The 13,531-nt window shown below is 44.7% G+C and overlaps 1 protein-coding gene across 1 annotated transcript; it reads right to left on the bottom strand.

Moving 5' to 3' along the window:
• Positions 1-3,645: 3,645 nt before the first annotated feature.
• Positions 3,646-9,249, bottom strand: LOC119690594. Its single transcript, XM_048628671.1, has 2 exons — positions 5,446-9,249; positions 3,646-3,660 (listed from the first exon to the last, which is right to left on the bottom strand). The coding sequence occupies exons 1-2, from the start codon at positions 9,247-9,249 to the stop codon at positions 3,646-3,648; spliced, it is 3,819 nt and encodes a 1,272-aa protein (XP_048484628.1).
• Between the last annotated feature and the right edge of the window lie 4,282 nt (positions 9,250-13,531).

Raw genomic sequence — 13,531 nt, 5'->3', positions numbered from 1 at the left:
CTGCTGACCTTCCCCTACTACGCCCTGCACGTAGAAAGAGGAAAGGAGGTCGGTGGCTCTCTTACGCAAAAAATAAAAAACAACTGTGTCTCTGGCTCATGCTCACTACAAAACTTTAATAATCGTACATTCACAGTCAATAAAAACAAAAAACCCGAGAGCAACACAAAAAAAATAGAAACAAAGCTAAACGATGGCGACACAAAGGGAGCCGCCGACCTCCTATTCTCCAGCGATGCTCTCGCACCAGACACCGAGGATACGTATTCAGCCCTTTTGTCCAAACACCCACCTCCAGCAGCTACTTCACAGCTCCCCGATGCCCCGGATGGCTCCGAGTGCACCCCTGTGGTCACGTCCGACGAGGTCCTTGCCGCAGTATTTTCGTTCAAGAACGGATCAGCCGGTGGTTTGGATAGTTTATCACCCCAACACCTGAAGGACCTCCTCTGCGGGTCCACGGGGGCGGCGGGCGAAGCCCTGCTGGCGGACCTGACCAGGCTGATCGGCCTGATGCTGTCCGGCTCAGTCTGCGAGGACATCACTGAAATCCTATACGGTGCCAACCTGGTCGCACTTATTAAGAAAGACGGAGGCATCAGACCGATCGCCGTAGGGAACACTATCCGCCGTACGGCCTCCAAGATCTGCTGCCGTAAAATGCTCCCGGAGCTATCTAAGAAGTTCGAGCCGATTCAGCTCGGCTTCGGGACTAAAGGGGGCTGTGAAGCGGCGGTACACGCTGCCCGAACATTTATCACCAAGGGAGATTTTCAGGTGCTGCTGAAGGTGGACGTTAAAAATGCCTTCAATTCCATCAATAGAAGCGCTCTGCTGACAGAAATCCGATCCCACGCCAATCCAATTTATAAATATATCTGGCAATGCTATAGCAAACCTTCCAAGCTGTCGTACAAAAACCACCACATCCTTTCTGCCACAGGCTGTCAGCAGGGCGACCCATTGGGACCAGCAATATTCAGCCTGGGCATCCATCCACATATTTCGAATCTAAATTCCAAATTCAATGTATGGTACCTCGACGATGGGACCCTAGGGGGCGATGCTTCCACAGTGCTGCAAGACCTTAATTCGATCATACAAAATTTCAGCACAATTGGCTTGGAACTAAATTTTGGAAAATGCGAACTCCATCTCAACGAATCCCTTTCAGACACAGAAAAATACGACATAATTAACAAATTCAACGTCCTGGCCCCTAACATCAAAATTGTCAAAAGAGACGGTCTGCGCCTCTTAGGTGCCCCCATCTTGGACGAATCCATCCCTGGCTACGTTCAGGACCAAATTAATAAATTCGAGGATTCACACACCCGCATGTGTGACATCAACCCACACATGGCGATGCACATTATGAAGTATTGTTTGTTCGTGCCAAAATTAACATATGTGTTAAGATGCTCCAATTTATGGAAGTTTCCACTTTGCCTATCACATATAGATGAAGTCATTAAGTGTTCCATAACCGAAATTCTGAACTGCCGCATGGATGACCGAGGCTGGACCCAAGCCACCCTACCTGTACGCTACGGTGGCATTGGGATACGCAAAGCCTCTGACGTAGCACTGCCCGCATTTTTGTCCTCCGTATACAGTACACGGGACCTCTTTGGAAGAATTATAACTCCATCACTTGGTGATTTAGAGGTGCCGTGTCTGACGGAGGCCAAGATTGCATGGCTGAATGCTGCTGGTCCCGGGCAAGATATCCCGACAGACACGACGTCACAGAGGCTATGGGACGCGCCACTTTGCACAAAAAAAGAAAAGCAACTATTGGAAACCGCAACCGATGCAGCAGACCGAGCCCGTCTCCTGGCCTCCAGCACTCCACAGTCGGGATATTGGCTGAATGCCTACCCTTCGGCAAACCTAGGCACGTTGCTGGACAGAACTACTTTGACAGTGGCCATCAGCCTGAGACTAGGGCTTCAAACCAATGAGCCACATCGCTGCCGCTGTGGGGAACATGCTGACCGCCGCGGTCACCACGGCTTATCGTGCGGCCGCAGTGCCGGGCGTATAGCGCGCCATGCCGCACTCAATGACACCATCCGCCGGGCCCTTGCCAGTGCAAATGTTCCCGCTACCTTAGAGCCAAGCGGGATCATGCGGGACGACGGCAAGAGACCCGACGGCATGAGTCTGGTGCCATGGAAGAGGGGCCGGCTGCTGGTGTGGGACGCAACATGCGTGGACACACTAGCACCGTCCCATCTTCCATCTACCTCCAGAGAGGCTGGCGCTGCGGCCGGGCGGGCGGAGATGATGAAAGGCCGCAAATATGCATCCCTAGGAGAGGGGTACATGTTTGTGCCTTTCGGAGTCGAAACCCTAGGGCCGTGGGGACCGGAGGCCCGTCAGCTTTTTAAAGACATCAGCATCAGACTAATAGAAGTCTCAAGGGACCCTAGGGCTGGCTCTTACCTCGCACAAAGGCTAAGCATCGCTATACAGCGGGGTAACGCGGCCAGCGTCTTGGGTACCCTACCCGACAGTGGCAGCGATCTGGCCAGCATTTTCTTTTTAGTTTAATTTTAATTTTATATTAGTTAGTTTTAGTTAGGCATTAATAATAATTTAATTAAGAAGTAGTATGTAAAATGAAGACGTTCAACAATAAATCATAGTCTCCATCTCCATATAAAAAAAAAAAAAAAAAAAAAATTTTTCAAAAGCATACAGTAAAGGAGGCGAGTATGCTTTTAGAAAATTGGTATGCCCGCGCACGTCCGCCGCTAGCGGTTCTTATGCTGCAAAGATCTACTTGTTTTCATATTATTATTATTATATGTGGCAACTGTAAGTGTGTTTACATAGACTTTACCTATGTACTGGCACTTGCAATGTATAACCGAGTAGAGTGAATTATTACCAGCTCACATACGCTCAAAGACGCTGGAGCCGACCAATTTTTACCTCACTATAGAAAGTTTTGGCATAGCAGAACTTAAGTATAAGTTCGGTATAAAAGTTTCTTTGAGCATTTTTTTTAAATATGTATTCCTAACCACATTTTGGCCACGTAGTTATGTAGTTGCAAAGCGATACTTTATGATTCTGTGGTGTCGCGTCTAACGTTAAATTATTTATTTACGTTAACCCCCCGACGGTAAAAAGGGGAGTCTTGTAAGTTTAACAAGTATGTGTGTCTTTGTATGTATATATCTGTCTGCGGTAGCATAGCTAACAAATGACTGAACTGAGATTTCGTTTTGTTTTTTTTTATTTATTTATTGAGGCACACAAAACAGATAACAATGGTTACAAAATTTAAAAAATACAACTAAACATCTGTTCTACATTGATACCCAAAACATGCATGCACAACATTAATTATTTAGGATGGAACATTACTCATTACATGTGTTCTATGCTATAAGGTAAATACCTACTAATTTTATTAAATAAAACTAAAAATTACTATGAAGTTGAAATAATTAGAACTAGCTATTCGGGTTAGAGCTCTGAAGGATGCCAATAGATTTTTTATATGTAAAGAATTTGTTATTAAAAATATCAATGTCTTTGTTACTCACAGATAACTCATTATAAAGCCGACACATTCGGAGAATGGGATTAAAGTATGCTATATTGTTTTTACAAGTTGGGACCAGAAATGTTTTAGGATTGCGGGTTCTGTAATAGATGTTAATATTAATCAATGATAGCAGAGTGGGGGAATCTATTCTGTTTTGAAGGGTATAGTATTTTTAGCCATGTTTAATGAAAATGTATTCTTTGAAAACCAAGCGTAAACCCTGCGGTGCCCACTTCCATTTCCACCCACTGTGCCAAGCCAACTGAGAGTCTATTTTCTAGATGATTAATGACATAATCCAGAAACAGCTTGAATCCGGACGAGTCGAATGATTAACTACCTCTTCTGATGCCCTTAAAAGAGGGGGCATTTTGAATAAAATAAGTGACTCGCACTTTGTTTGAACAACAATTGAATCATCAAAATGTTTTCCTGTTTTTGGCATAAGATTTTGTGGAAATTTTGATTTATATAGAGTCCCCTTATCCAACGGAGAGTAGTTTGTAAAAATTGACGTTCATCAGAAAATTTTATATTTTTACGATGAATAAAAATATTTGACTTTGACTTTGAATAAAGTAAGTATGCTGTTTATCGGCTGTTATTTTTTTTTAATTTATACAATATCTGCTAGGTTGGTTTTTGTTTTACTACGCTTTTTATTTCTTAGTGCCTATACTGATTTACTTTGTCATCGAATAATATAAACATACTTATGTTAAAATTGTGAGTGCAACTTGCCTAATACCTTTCTAGGCATAGAGTTTGAGAGTCACTGCGAAAATTATAAAAAAAACAACACGTAAATTCCTTTCATACAACTGATGTAAAAATTCCTATGTAAAATATTTTAATATTCATTTTTATACAGACCTACTTAACTGTAGGCACATAAATATAACTATCATAAATAGAAATAGGTGTATTTGGGTATGTACGTACATCTAATGTAGACTTAATTAATGCTATCGAATGGCGAGTTCTAGGGCCATCAGAGATCATCAATCAAGAGCCCAAATTAATGATCTAATCACGCCCAATGGCTTCCGACGCATTCATTTATTGTACATCATACGGGACATGCTAATATCAACCGTATTGTTAACGTGATAAAAATATAAATTTCAGGCAGTAAATAGGTATTAATGCGTATTTGTTAAAGTACTATGAAACTAATATACCTATACAAACTAATAATATTCACCAATCAATTAATATTTATTTAAATAATTATCTACACCGACCTTTTTTAAATAAAATTTCAAGATTTTTGGTCACAAAAATATCATACTAAATATATATATGTTAGGGGTGGACTGTATTTGAAAGTCTCCTTCAGGTTTTCCAGTTGTTCTTTATTGTTCCTCTTCTGTTTCCTGAATGACAATTTGCGTACCAAAATTACCCTACTTAAGTACTTAGAATTAGTCACGCAACCGATAGCTGACTAGGTGAGATACCTAACTCAACCAATAATATCAATGTATTTACAACTTACAAACAATGATTACGAGACTATTCTATGATACATGTTATTCCTAAACTAGACTTATTCTATTGTTCTTAGCCTAGGTATTTCGTCGTGAACATTCTCCCGCCGTCGCAATCTTGCGATTCTACTGGCAGCACGACGATCCTCTTCGTTGGTCGACGCAGCACGTTCCCGTTGCTCGTAGTGATGTCGGCGACTCGCACAATATTGTCCTTCCCTGGGTGGACAGCTGTGACTCGTCCTCGGGGCCAGGTGTTGCGCGGGTTGTTCGAGTCGCACACGATGACCAGGTCGCCGATCTTCGGTTGGCTGCCGGTGCTGTGAGGCTCCCGCCGGTGTTGGAGTAGCGGTAGGTACTCCTGCATCCACCTCTGCTCCCTGTTGAGCTTGCCTCCAGTGCTGTCGTGCTCTCCTGCTGTCTTGCATTCTTCCACGTGTGTCCGAGCGACACGACGGCGCAGCTCTCCTTTTCCTCGCCGGTCTTGGGTACTGGTTCCTTGTTCTCCGTGGGCCAGTGTTCTTCAGAATGCCGCAGGAACTCGGGCCGGTCGAAGTCGTGCGGCGTGGCTCGAGTTGCGTCATCGGCGACATTTTCGGCTGTAGGTACCCATCCCCACTTGTTTTTATTCGTAGATTCTTCGATTTCAGCGAACCTGTGAGCGACGAAGGTCTTGAATGTGCGTGGCTCAGCTCGTATCCACGCCAGCACCGTCTGTGAGTTGCTCCAGAGCCTCCCACAGAGCCACACTCTTCTCGTGATGTCTTCATAATCGTGTTCCGATCGAGTTGTGTTCGAGATGCGAGTCCCGAGTACTGCAGCCTGTAGTCCTAGCCGTGGTATTGACGTAGGCTTGATTGGTGCGACTCTGTTCTTCGCCATGGCCAGTGTGACCTTCACGCTGCCGTCTTCTCGTTGCATTCTCCAGTAGGCCGCCGCGGGCGGCGGTTTCGACGGCGGACGGTCCACTCGTAGCTCCTCAGCCGGCGTCTTATGAGTGTTAAGACGAAAGCCGACATTGTCTTCATGTACGTGCCACATGAGGCCGAGTGTCTTCTCTATTTCGCTCCCGCCGATGTCGATCGTAGTTGTCTCGGCGTCAGTGATGAGATCACGTAGTACTCGTCGCTCGTTCGATGCCCATCCACATAGTTCGAAGCCCGCTCGTCGATATATCTCGTCGACTGTCTTCGTGACATGCTGGGCCTCCTCCACTGACGTGAAACTTTGCAGGTCCATGTAGTGGTTCTTCTCAATTGCTCGGACGACCTCGGGGTGCGTGTCGGCGAAGTCTCTGGCGTTTCTGTTCTTGATGCAGAGTGTTATGCACGGTGACGATGATGCGCCGAAGATGACAGACGTCATGCGGTACTGGTCTGGTGTACCCTCCCGCCGGTCGCTGCGCCAGAGGAAGCGTAGCGTATCTCTGTCGCACTCCTTGATGCGTATCTGCATGAACATCTCCTTGATGTCCGCGCTGACTGCGTAGGGGTGCTGCCTGAACCTCATGACCACCCCAGGAAGTGACTGAAGCAGATCGGGGCCGGTCAGCAGCATGTCGTTTAGGCTGCGTCCATGTGACTTCGCTGCGGCGTCGTGCATCAGTCTTATCTTCTTCTTCTCGGGGTTGCAGACGGCGAAGTGCGGCAGGTACCACGTTCTGTCTTGCGTCGGAAGTGTGGTGGCGGGCTCGGCGTATCCGGACTTCAGCATATTGTCCATGCGCTCTTCATACTTCTGCTTGAGGTCTGGGTCACGGTCGAGCTTGCGTTCGAGGCTGCAGAGTCGTTTCGGTGCGTCTTGACGGTTGTTAGGTATTTTCTCATTTTCTCGTTTCCATAGCAACCGAGTTTCCAAGCGACCATCGGGCAGCCGGCGACTTTCCTCTTCCAGTTTTCTCGTGGTTTCCTCTTCTGGATCTGTCGTCGGTTTTCTCGCTTCGATGCCCAGGGACTCCAGCTCGAAGTATTGTTTCATAATTTTCTCCATTGATTCTTCCGCGCTCGTGACGTACCCGCAGAAGTTCACAGGTTTGCTCTGTGTGGTGCGGCAGCCATGCAGTACCCAGCCCAGCTGTGTGCGAGATGCCACAGGCTGGTTACGGCGGCCGCCTCGGACTTCCCTCGAGACAATTAAGTCCCAGTTGTCCTGGCCGATGAGTAGTTTCGGCGATGCCCCTTCGTAGGCAAGTTCTTCTTGAATGTCGCTCAGGTGGCTGCAGTCGTCGACTTCTTCTTTCTTCACCGTCTGAGTGATGAAGTCGAGCTTCTCGACTGTGCGTGAGTCTTCAAGCTTGAACTCTTCTTGTGTGTGCTTGCCTCGTATGGTGAAGTCGACTTTCTTGCTCTTCGAGTGTCGAACTTCTTTGCCGCTGACTCCTTGCACCCACATCGGATCAGTGGGGCCGTCCAGGCCGAGAGAGTTGGCCACGTCCGCGTCGATGATCGTGATGGTGCTTCCTTCGTCGAACAGTGCGTAGGTTTCAATACTGGAGTGAGGGCCAGTAAGTACCACGGGCGCTATTTTCAGGTAAGCGCGACGACGCTCGCTGTTGTTCGCTGCGACGGTCGGTTTTTCTGTCGTGGACGCGGTGACCTCTTCGCGTTTGTCTTCTTTCTTGACAGCTTCGTGATGCAGGAGCTTGTGGTGGCTCAGTTTGCAGCCGGAAACACCGCAGGGCTTCGCTTTACATGAGAAGCGGCGATGTGTGCTACGTAGGCAGCGGAAGCACAGCTTGTTCTGTTTCGCTATTTCCCATCGCTCGTCAGTCGTCTTCTCGGTGAACCTAGTGCATGCAGGTAACTTGTGAGCCTGTTTGCACATAGGGCAGCCGTCCTCTTCTTGCTTGTGCGTGTTCTCGGCGGCGTAGGTACGTTCCGTCGTCTTCTTCGCAGCTTTCTCCCTCGCACTCACGGGTGTAGGTGCGCTGTTGTCGATCTGCTCGAGCGCGGCGTATGGACTGCACTTGTCCGCTTCGTGGTTCAGGTAGGTAGAGAGCTTCTTCAGGTTCGCTTCTTCTCCATGTTGCGTGAAGTTGTACTCGTACCACTTGTCACGAAGAATCGGTGTGAGCTTCTCAATTGCAGTGCGCTCGATCTCCGGGTTGTAGAGAAAGTGCGGTTTCTTCAGTGCTTCGATCGTAGCTACGATGTTGGCCAGCTTGCTTGCGAAGATGCACAGGTCACGTGGGCTCTCAGCTAACTTCGGTAGTTTCTTCACTTTGTCGAGCTCGTTGAGTATGAGTGCTTCTGGCCGCCCGAACCGTCGTTCCAAGCCCTGTATAATGACGACAGGGTTCGGATCGCTGATTAATAGACAGCTGACGGCTTCGAGGGCGGCCCCACGCAGGCTTTTTCTCAGGCGGGCGACATTTTCAATCTTCGTGAATAACTTCTCAGTTTCTTGGTAGGCCGCACGAAACGGTAGCCACTCGCTGCTGTTTCCGTTCAACGTAGGTAGATCTTGAATGTACCGTGGCGGATCTCTGTAGCCGCCGCCGCTCAGCACACTTTTCAATAGTGCGGCGAGCTGCGTGACGTCTTCACTCGACGACTTTTCTTGCTGACGTGCGGGAGGCGCGCGCTCTTCATACTGCGGCGCCTTGACGACCCGTGGCGGTTCCGTCGGTATCCACGGGGTGGGAGGGGCCTGTGTCTGGCCCCTCACGGGGGACGAGCCTCTTGCCTGGCCCGCTGTGAGAGCGAGAGCAGGGGGCGTGGGCTTAGAGGATTGCTCCTGAACCCACTGCTCGATGCGCTCGCTCTTGTCGATGATGTCTTCATCTTCCTCGTCGGACGAGTCCTCCGCTTGTATCCGCATGAGCTTCACCTTCGCTAGTTCTGCGGCGGCTTGTGCTTCCTTCTTTTGCGCCTCGGCCAACAGCTCCTTAGCCTCCAATTCCGCAAGGAATCTCTTGCGGGAGGCTTTGGAGTGATGTGACCGGGGCCGTAAGGTAGCCGGCTGCGATGTGACTTGACGCACCACAGTGACCACGCTCGTTTCTCGAGGTGGCGGCGTCGCAGGGCGCTCTGATCCGGTAGCGCTTGCGTTCGCTGCCGACGTGGTCGTGGCGGATGTCTCAGTCGCACCGCTTCCCGTAGTCGTAGTCGTCGTCGCGGTGTTGCTCGTGCAGACCGTGCTTGATTCGGCGGTACTGGACTCTTCCTTCCGGCTACTGTGGCTTCTAGTAACCGGCATGGTCGTTCTTCTTTATTCCCTTTTCGGCTCTTCGATAGACCACTGTTCAGTAGGTCTGCCAATTTTCTCTCTTCTGATCTGGCTCCTCGAAGGTCCAATGTTTCTTCTGATCCGTCTCGAAGTTGACCAATGTTGGGGGTGGACTGTATTTTGAAAGTCTCCTTCAGGTTTTCCAGTTGTTCTTTATTGTTCCTCTTCTGTTTCCTGAATGACAATTTGCGTACCAAAATTACCCTACTTAAGTACTTAGAATTAGTCACGCAACCGATAGCTGACTAGGTGAGATACCTAACTCAACCAATAATATCAATGTATTTACAACTTACAAACAATGATTACGAGACTATTCTATGATACATGCTATTCCTAAACTAGACTTATTCTATTGTTCTTAGCCTAGGTATTTCGTCGTGAACAATATATAAACATGAAACACTTTAAGTATGGATGTATGGATATCTTTAACTCTTTACTTAAAATACATAACAAATTTTAATGATATGCAGGAGACTGTCACCCTGGATAAAATATAGGCTATCTTTTAAGGCAAAGCAAAGTCGTGGCAGTAGCTAATTAAAATAAATTAACACTTCAACTAGGTATACAGGTACTTACATAAATATCGATCTTGTTTTTTGTAAAACATTCTACCCAAATCGACTCGACTAATCTAGTTCCCAGAAGCTCCAATTTCTTCAGGCTTACTTTTGATCTTTCTGCTAAAGTAAGTGCGAACTGCTATCTATTTGTACTTGTTCTAACAGGAAAATCTATGGTGACAAGGTGTTTGGGATAAGCCCCGCGAAATTGGGGTCTGAAGAAATTGGTAGCTTGATCTATGCCCTTATATATATATCGAATTGTATTCGACTAAATACTTTAGTGGCTTAGGAGGTCACAATTACGAGTTTTTCAATTGCTAATAGGTGCCTTTTTTGCGAATATTCGATTGATAGTATTTTTTGTCTATGCTGGGTTAAGATTATTCTCCTAAAGTCTTAGATTAAAAACAAAGCAAAAAGCTGTCCGCTGTCAAACCGTTTTAAGTTCAACCTAATAACAACCAATGAATAAAGTGACAAATCTTCTAACCTGACTAATTCCAAACAAGTGCTTAGTGCCAATTTCGCCATAGTGGGTTAGAGCACACCCGAGTCCGCGTTGTTCTATGGTTAGAGCACAGGGATTATAGCTTGACTTTTGACGCATCTGTCAAAAATTTAATATGGAGATGTCGTATAATTGATCAACCTTTCCCTAGTTATGATCTAACCGACTATGGAGAAATTGGAGTGTGGCAGAATTTTGGTGTTATTTGTCAAGACATTAATTTTTCTGACACTCCATCTGGTTCGTATATTGTTAATCTATGGCCAAAGTCATGTCTGAAAGTGTATAATATTGTCCGTCACGACGGCATCCAGCGCTCAGCTGATCGGCGCCGCCATTCATTCAATTTATTCGACACGTGAAACCTTTTAGCTAATGCAGCGGCGGCCAGACATTTTTCTCATAGGAAGCTTAAAATTTTATGAAAATGGCGCATTCAATATTTTACAGGTTCAATATTTTCTCAGTGCAGCTATAAGGGGTCACGCGTGATCGTTTTGAGCGCTGTTTATGTGTGAGGGTTAGCTTGTGTGTGGGAATTTGTTGGTTCTGGGTGGGTTTTCGAATATTTTAAAGTATTATTTTTACAGACAATAAAATTGAACAAAAAAACATAACTATTTATGATTATTTCCTATTTCCAATAAAATTTAACTCAATACATTTTCGACCAACACGGTTAAAATCAATAAAATTGAATACTGTGTATAATCACATCCACTATAATACGTTTACAATACGAGAAACAGTAAAAAAGTTATCGGGAATTATATAATAATATAAGGTCAGGGAAAAGAAGCCATCTTAAAGTTTAGCAGCCCGTGTTTTTTCCTACACACTCTTTACCGCCCTGGATATTGTTTTCGAAAGGACGAATTTCCCCGATAAAACCTAAATATAAGATTCGCTTATTCCATATAGTACCTATATCTAGTAAAACTGAACTGAAATAATAATCTTTCAACGCCCATACGATCTTGAACAATGCTAACTTCCGTAATCAGGAACATTTTTTAATTTTTAAAAAAGAACACGTATGTCATCAATACAAATAAAGCCGATGAATTATTTTTTTATGAAGAATACTTTCTCTGATTACGGCTGTAGCTCAATTAAAAACAGAGATCGATTCCTCCGCAGATTCAAGTACAACCTTGCAGATCAAATGGTATTATGACCCATCTTTCGGAGGTTTAATAATTGAGATTCAACAGGCAACCATACACTCACTTATACCCAGATTCAAGCAGCTGTCCATTCAAGAATATGTTCAGGAAGCACCTTTCTCCTGAAACGCTGAAATTTCACCTCCGCAGCGATTTCTTCCCAAGGATTCCCTAAGTATCACGAGAAGGGCTAGCACGGGGCGCAATGAAGACGCACACGCTTACTCACATCGCATAGCCACAAGAGCGGACACAGCCCGTTTAAAGACGTGACAAATGTTATGCGTTGCGCCCGCTCTGTGAGTGAGCGCGAAACAAAACATGTGTCATACATATCTGTGCGCCCCGTGCTAGCACTTCAGCACGGCTCCGACTGCCATGCATAATGCAACCACTGATTGCCCAGTCAGCACAATATTGTTCCAGAAACTTTTATTAAGAAAACCTGAATAAAAATCCCCACTGCCAACTTAAGAGCTTTGAACTGGGAAAATACTGGCCGAAAAGAGACGCGAAAAGTAAAAATTCTGTTTTATTATGCCACTGACTGCAATGTTTTTCTTACAGAAGCTATGAATGAGTAATGTGAAAAGTGAAGAGGAATGACTGTGAAAGAGGTGTGTGAAGATTGCGCTAAGGTAACTTCTGCCTTGGGGTTTTTTATATATACTTAAGTAAGTATGTACTTACATAACCTGTAATAGAGTCAATTGTAGAACGTTTATGGAACTGATGTACCTAAATGTAATTTTAAAAGATTCTTATTCGTCATATTTTTGTCGTTTTCGACTGTGGTCTGCCGATATTTTAAGCGATTCATGCCAGTGTTATGTCGATGCGTGCCTATCTACACACCTACTTAAATTATGTGTACCTATTAAGTACGTGTTCACCTGAAATAATACTTTTAACCACAAAATACGCAGAGCTTTAACTGATTTAAAATAGATTTATTAGAAAACCACGCTAATTTTGATTTTCCATTTACCGAGGAGTGTGTTTGGATGACATAATTCGTTAGGTACCGCTAGCCACAGCGCTTTTAGGCTAATTGCAATGAAAAACACTACTGACCACAGAAACTTACTAAATACCTATACAGGGTGTTTTTTTTCGCTACTTTATAAAAGTCCTAGAACAAAAGTGCTTCAGGTTGACCCTCTTTCGGCTTAGTATACCACTTTTGCAACACTCTGTATTTTAAGAAGGTATATAGCTCTAGTACAGATATTTTTATGGAATCAACTGACTTCTTCTGGAGTACCTTAATGCCTCATTCACACACTACATTACTTCTCCAACATGTGAATGATAGTACAATTATCTTTTTATTTGCAACAAAACAATTACACATCTTTTAATGAGTACTATAAGCCTATATACCTACTCCGTTATCTACTCATTTAGCTTGATACAAAAAATAATAATGTGATGATGACAAAAATATCAATATGCTTCCGAAACACTATTTCATCATAAACATAATATTTTTACTTCGGCCGTTGAACGGTGAACAAAGATTACGGTATCTTTACCAAAAATAAATTCTTTATCTCAATAACTACTACGGTGAGAGCTACTTTGTATAACATTGCATCATTTTAATTCATAAATAGACATACATTATGAGAATCACACATTAGTTTTAGGGCCTGTTTCACAATGTCTGGTTAGTGGCTACCCGTGGGATAAAATACATTCTGTCACTGTCAAAAAAATAATAACAGAGAGTGACAGCATGTCTTTTATCTGGCAGGTAGCCACTAACCAGACATTGTGAAACAGGGCCTAAATGACTTTTATAAAACAAGACGTCGTGTTGGTGAAAAGTCAGATTAACAGTAATTAGTCACTGACTGCAAGTCCTTGCTGACTACTGACTACCCATTGGTGCACCGGACGTAAACGTAAAATTACACACTTATCAATTCTAGCATGTTAATCTTAACACAGAAAATGCATTCTGCTCCTTTAAATGAAAATTCTAGATATTTATTATATTTATA

The sequence above is a fragment of the Plutella xylostella genome, chromosome 21 (assembly GCF_932276165.1).
Source record: "Plutella xylostella chromosome 21, ilPluXylo3.1, whole genome shotgun sequence".
NCBI lineage: Eukaryota > Metazoa > Arthropoda > Insecta > Lepidoptera > Plutellidae > Plutella > Plutella xylostella.
The sequence above is the reverse complement of the archived record's forward strand: the minus strand, read 5'-3'. Positions and strand labels throughout refer to the sequence as shown.

Excerpts from the sequence above, each read along its gene's own strand:
- LOC119690594 (XM_048628671.1), bottom strand. The coding sequence starts at position 9,249 with ATGCCGGTTACTAGAAGCCACAGTAGCCGGAAGGAAGAGTCCAGTACC.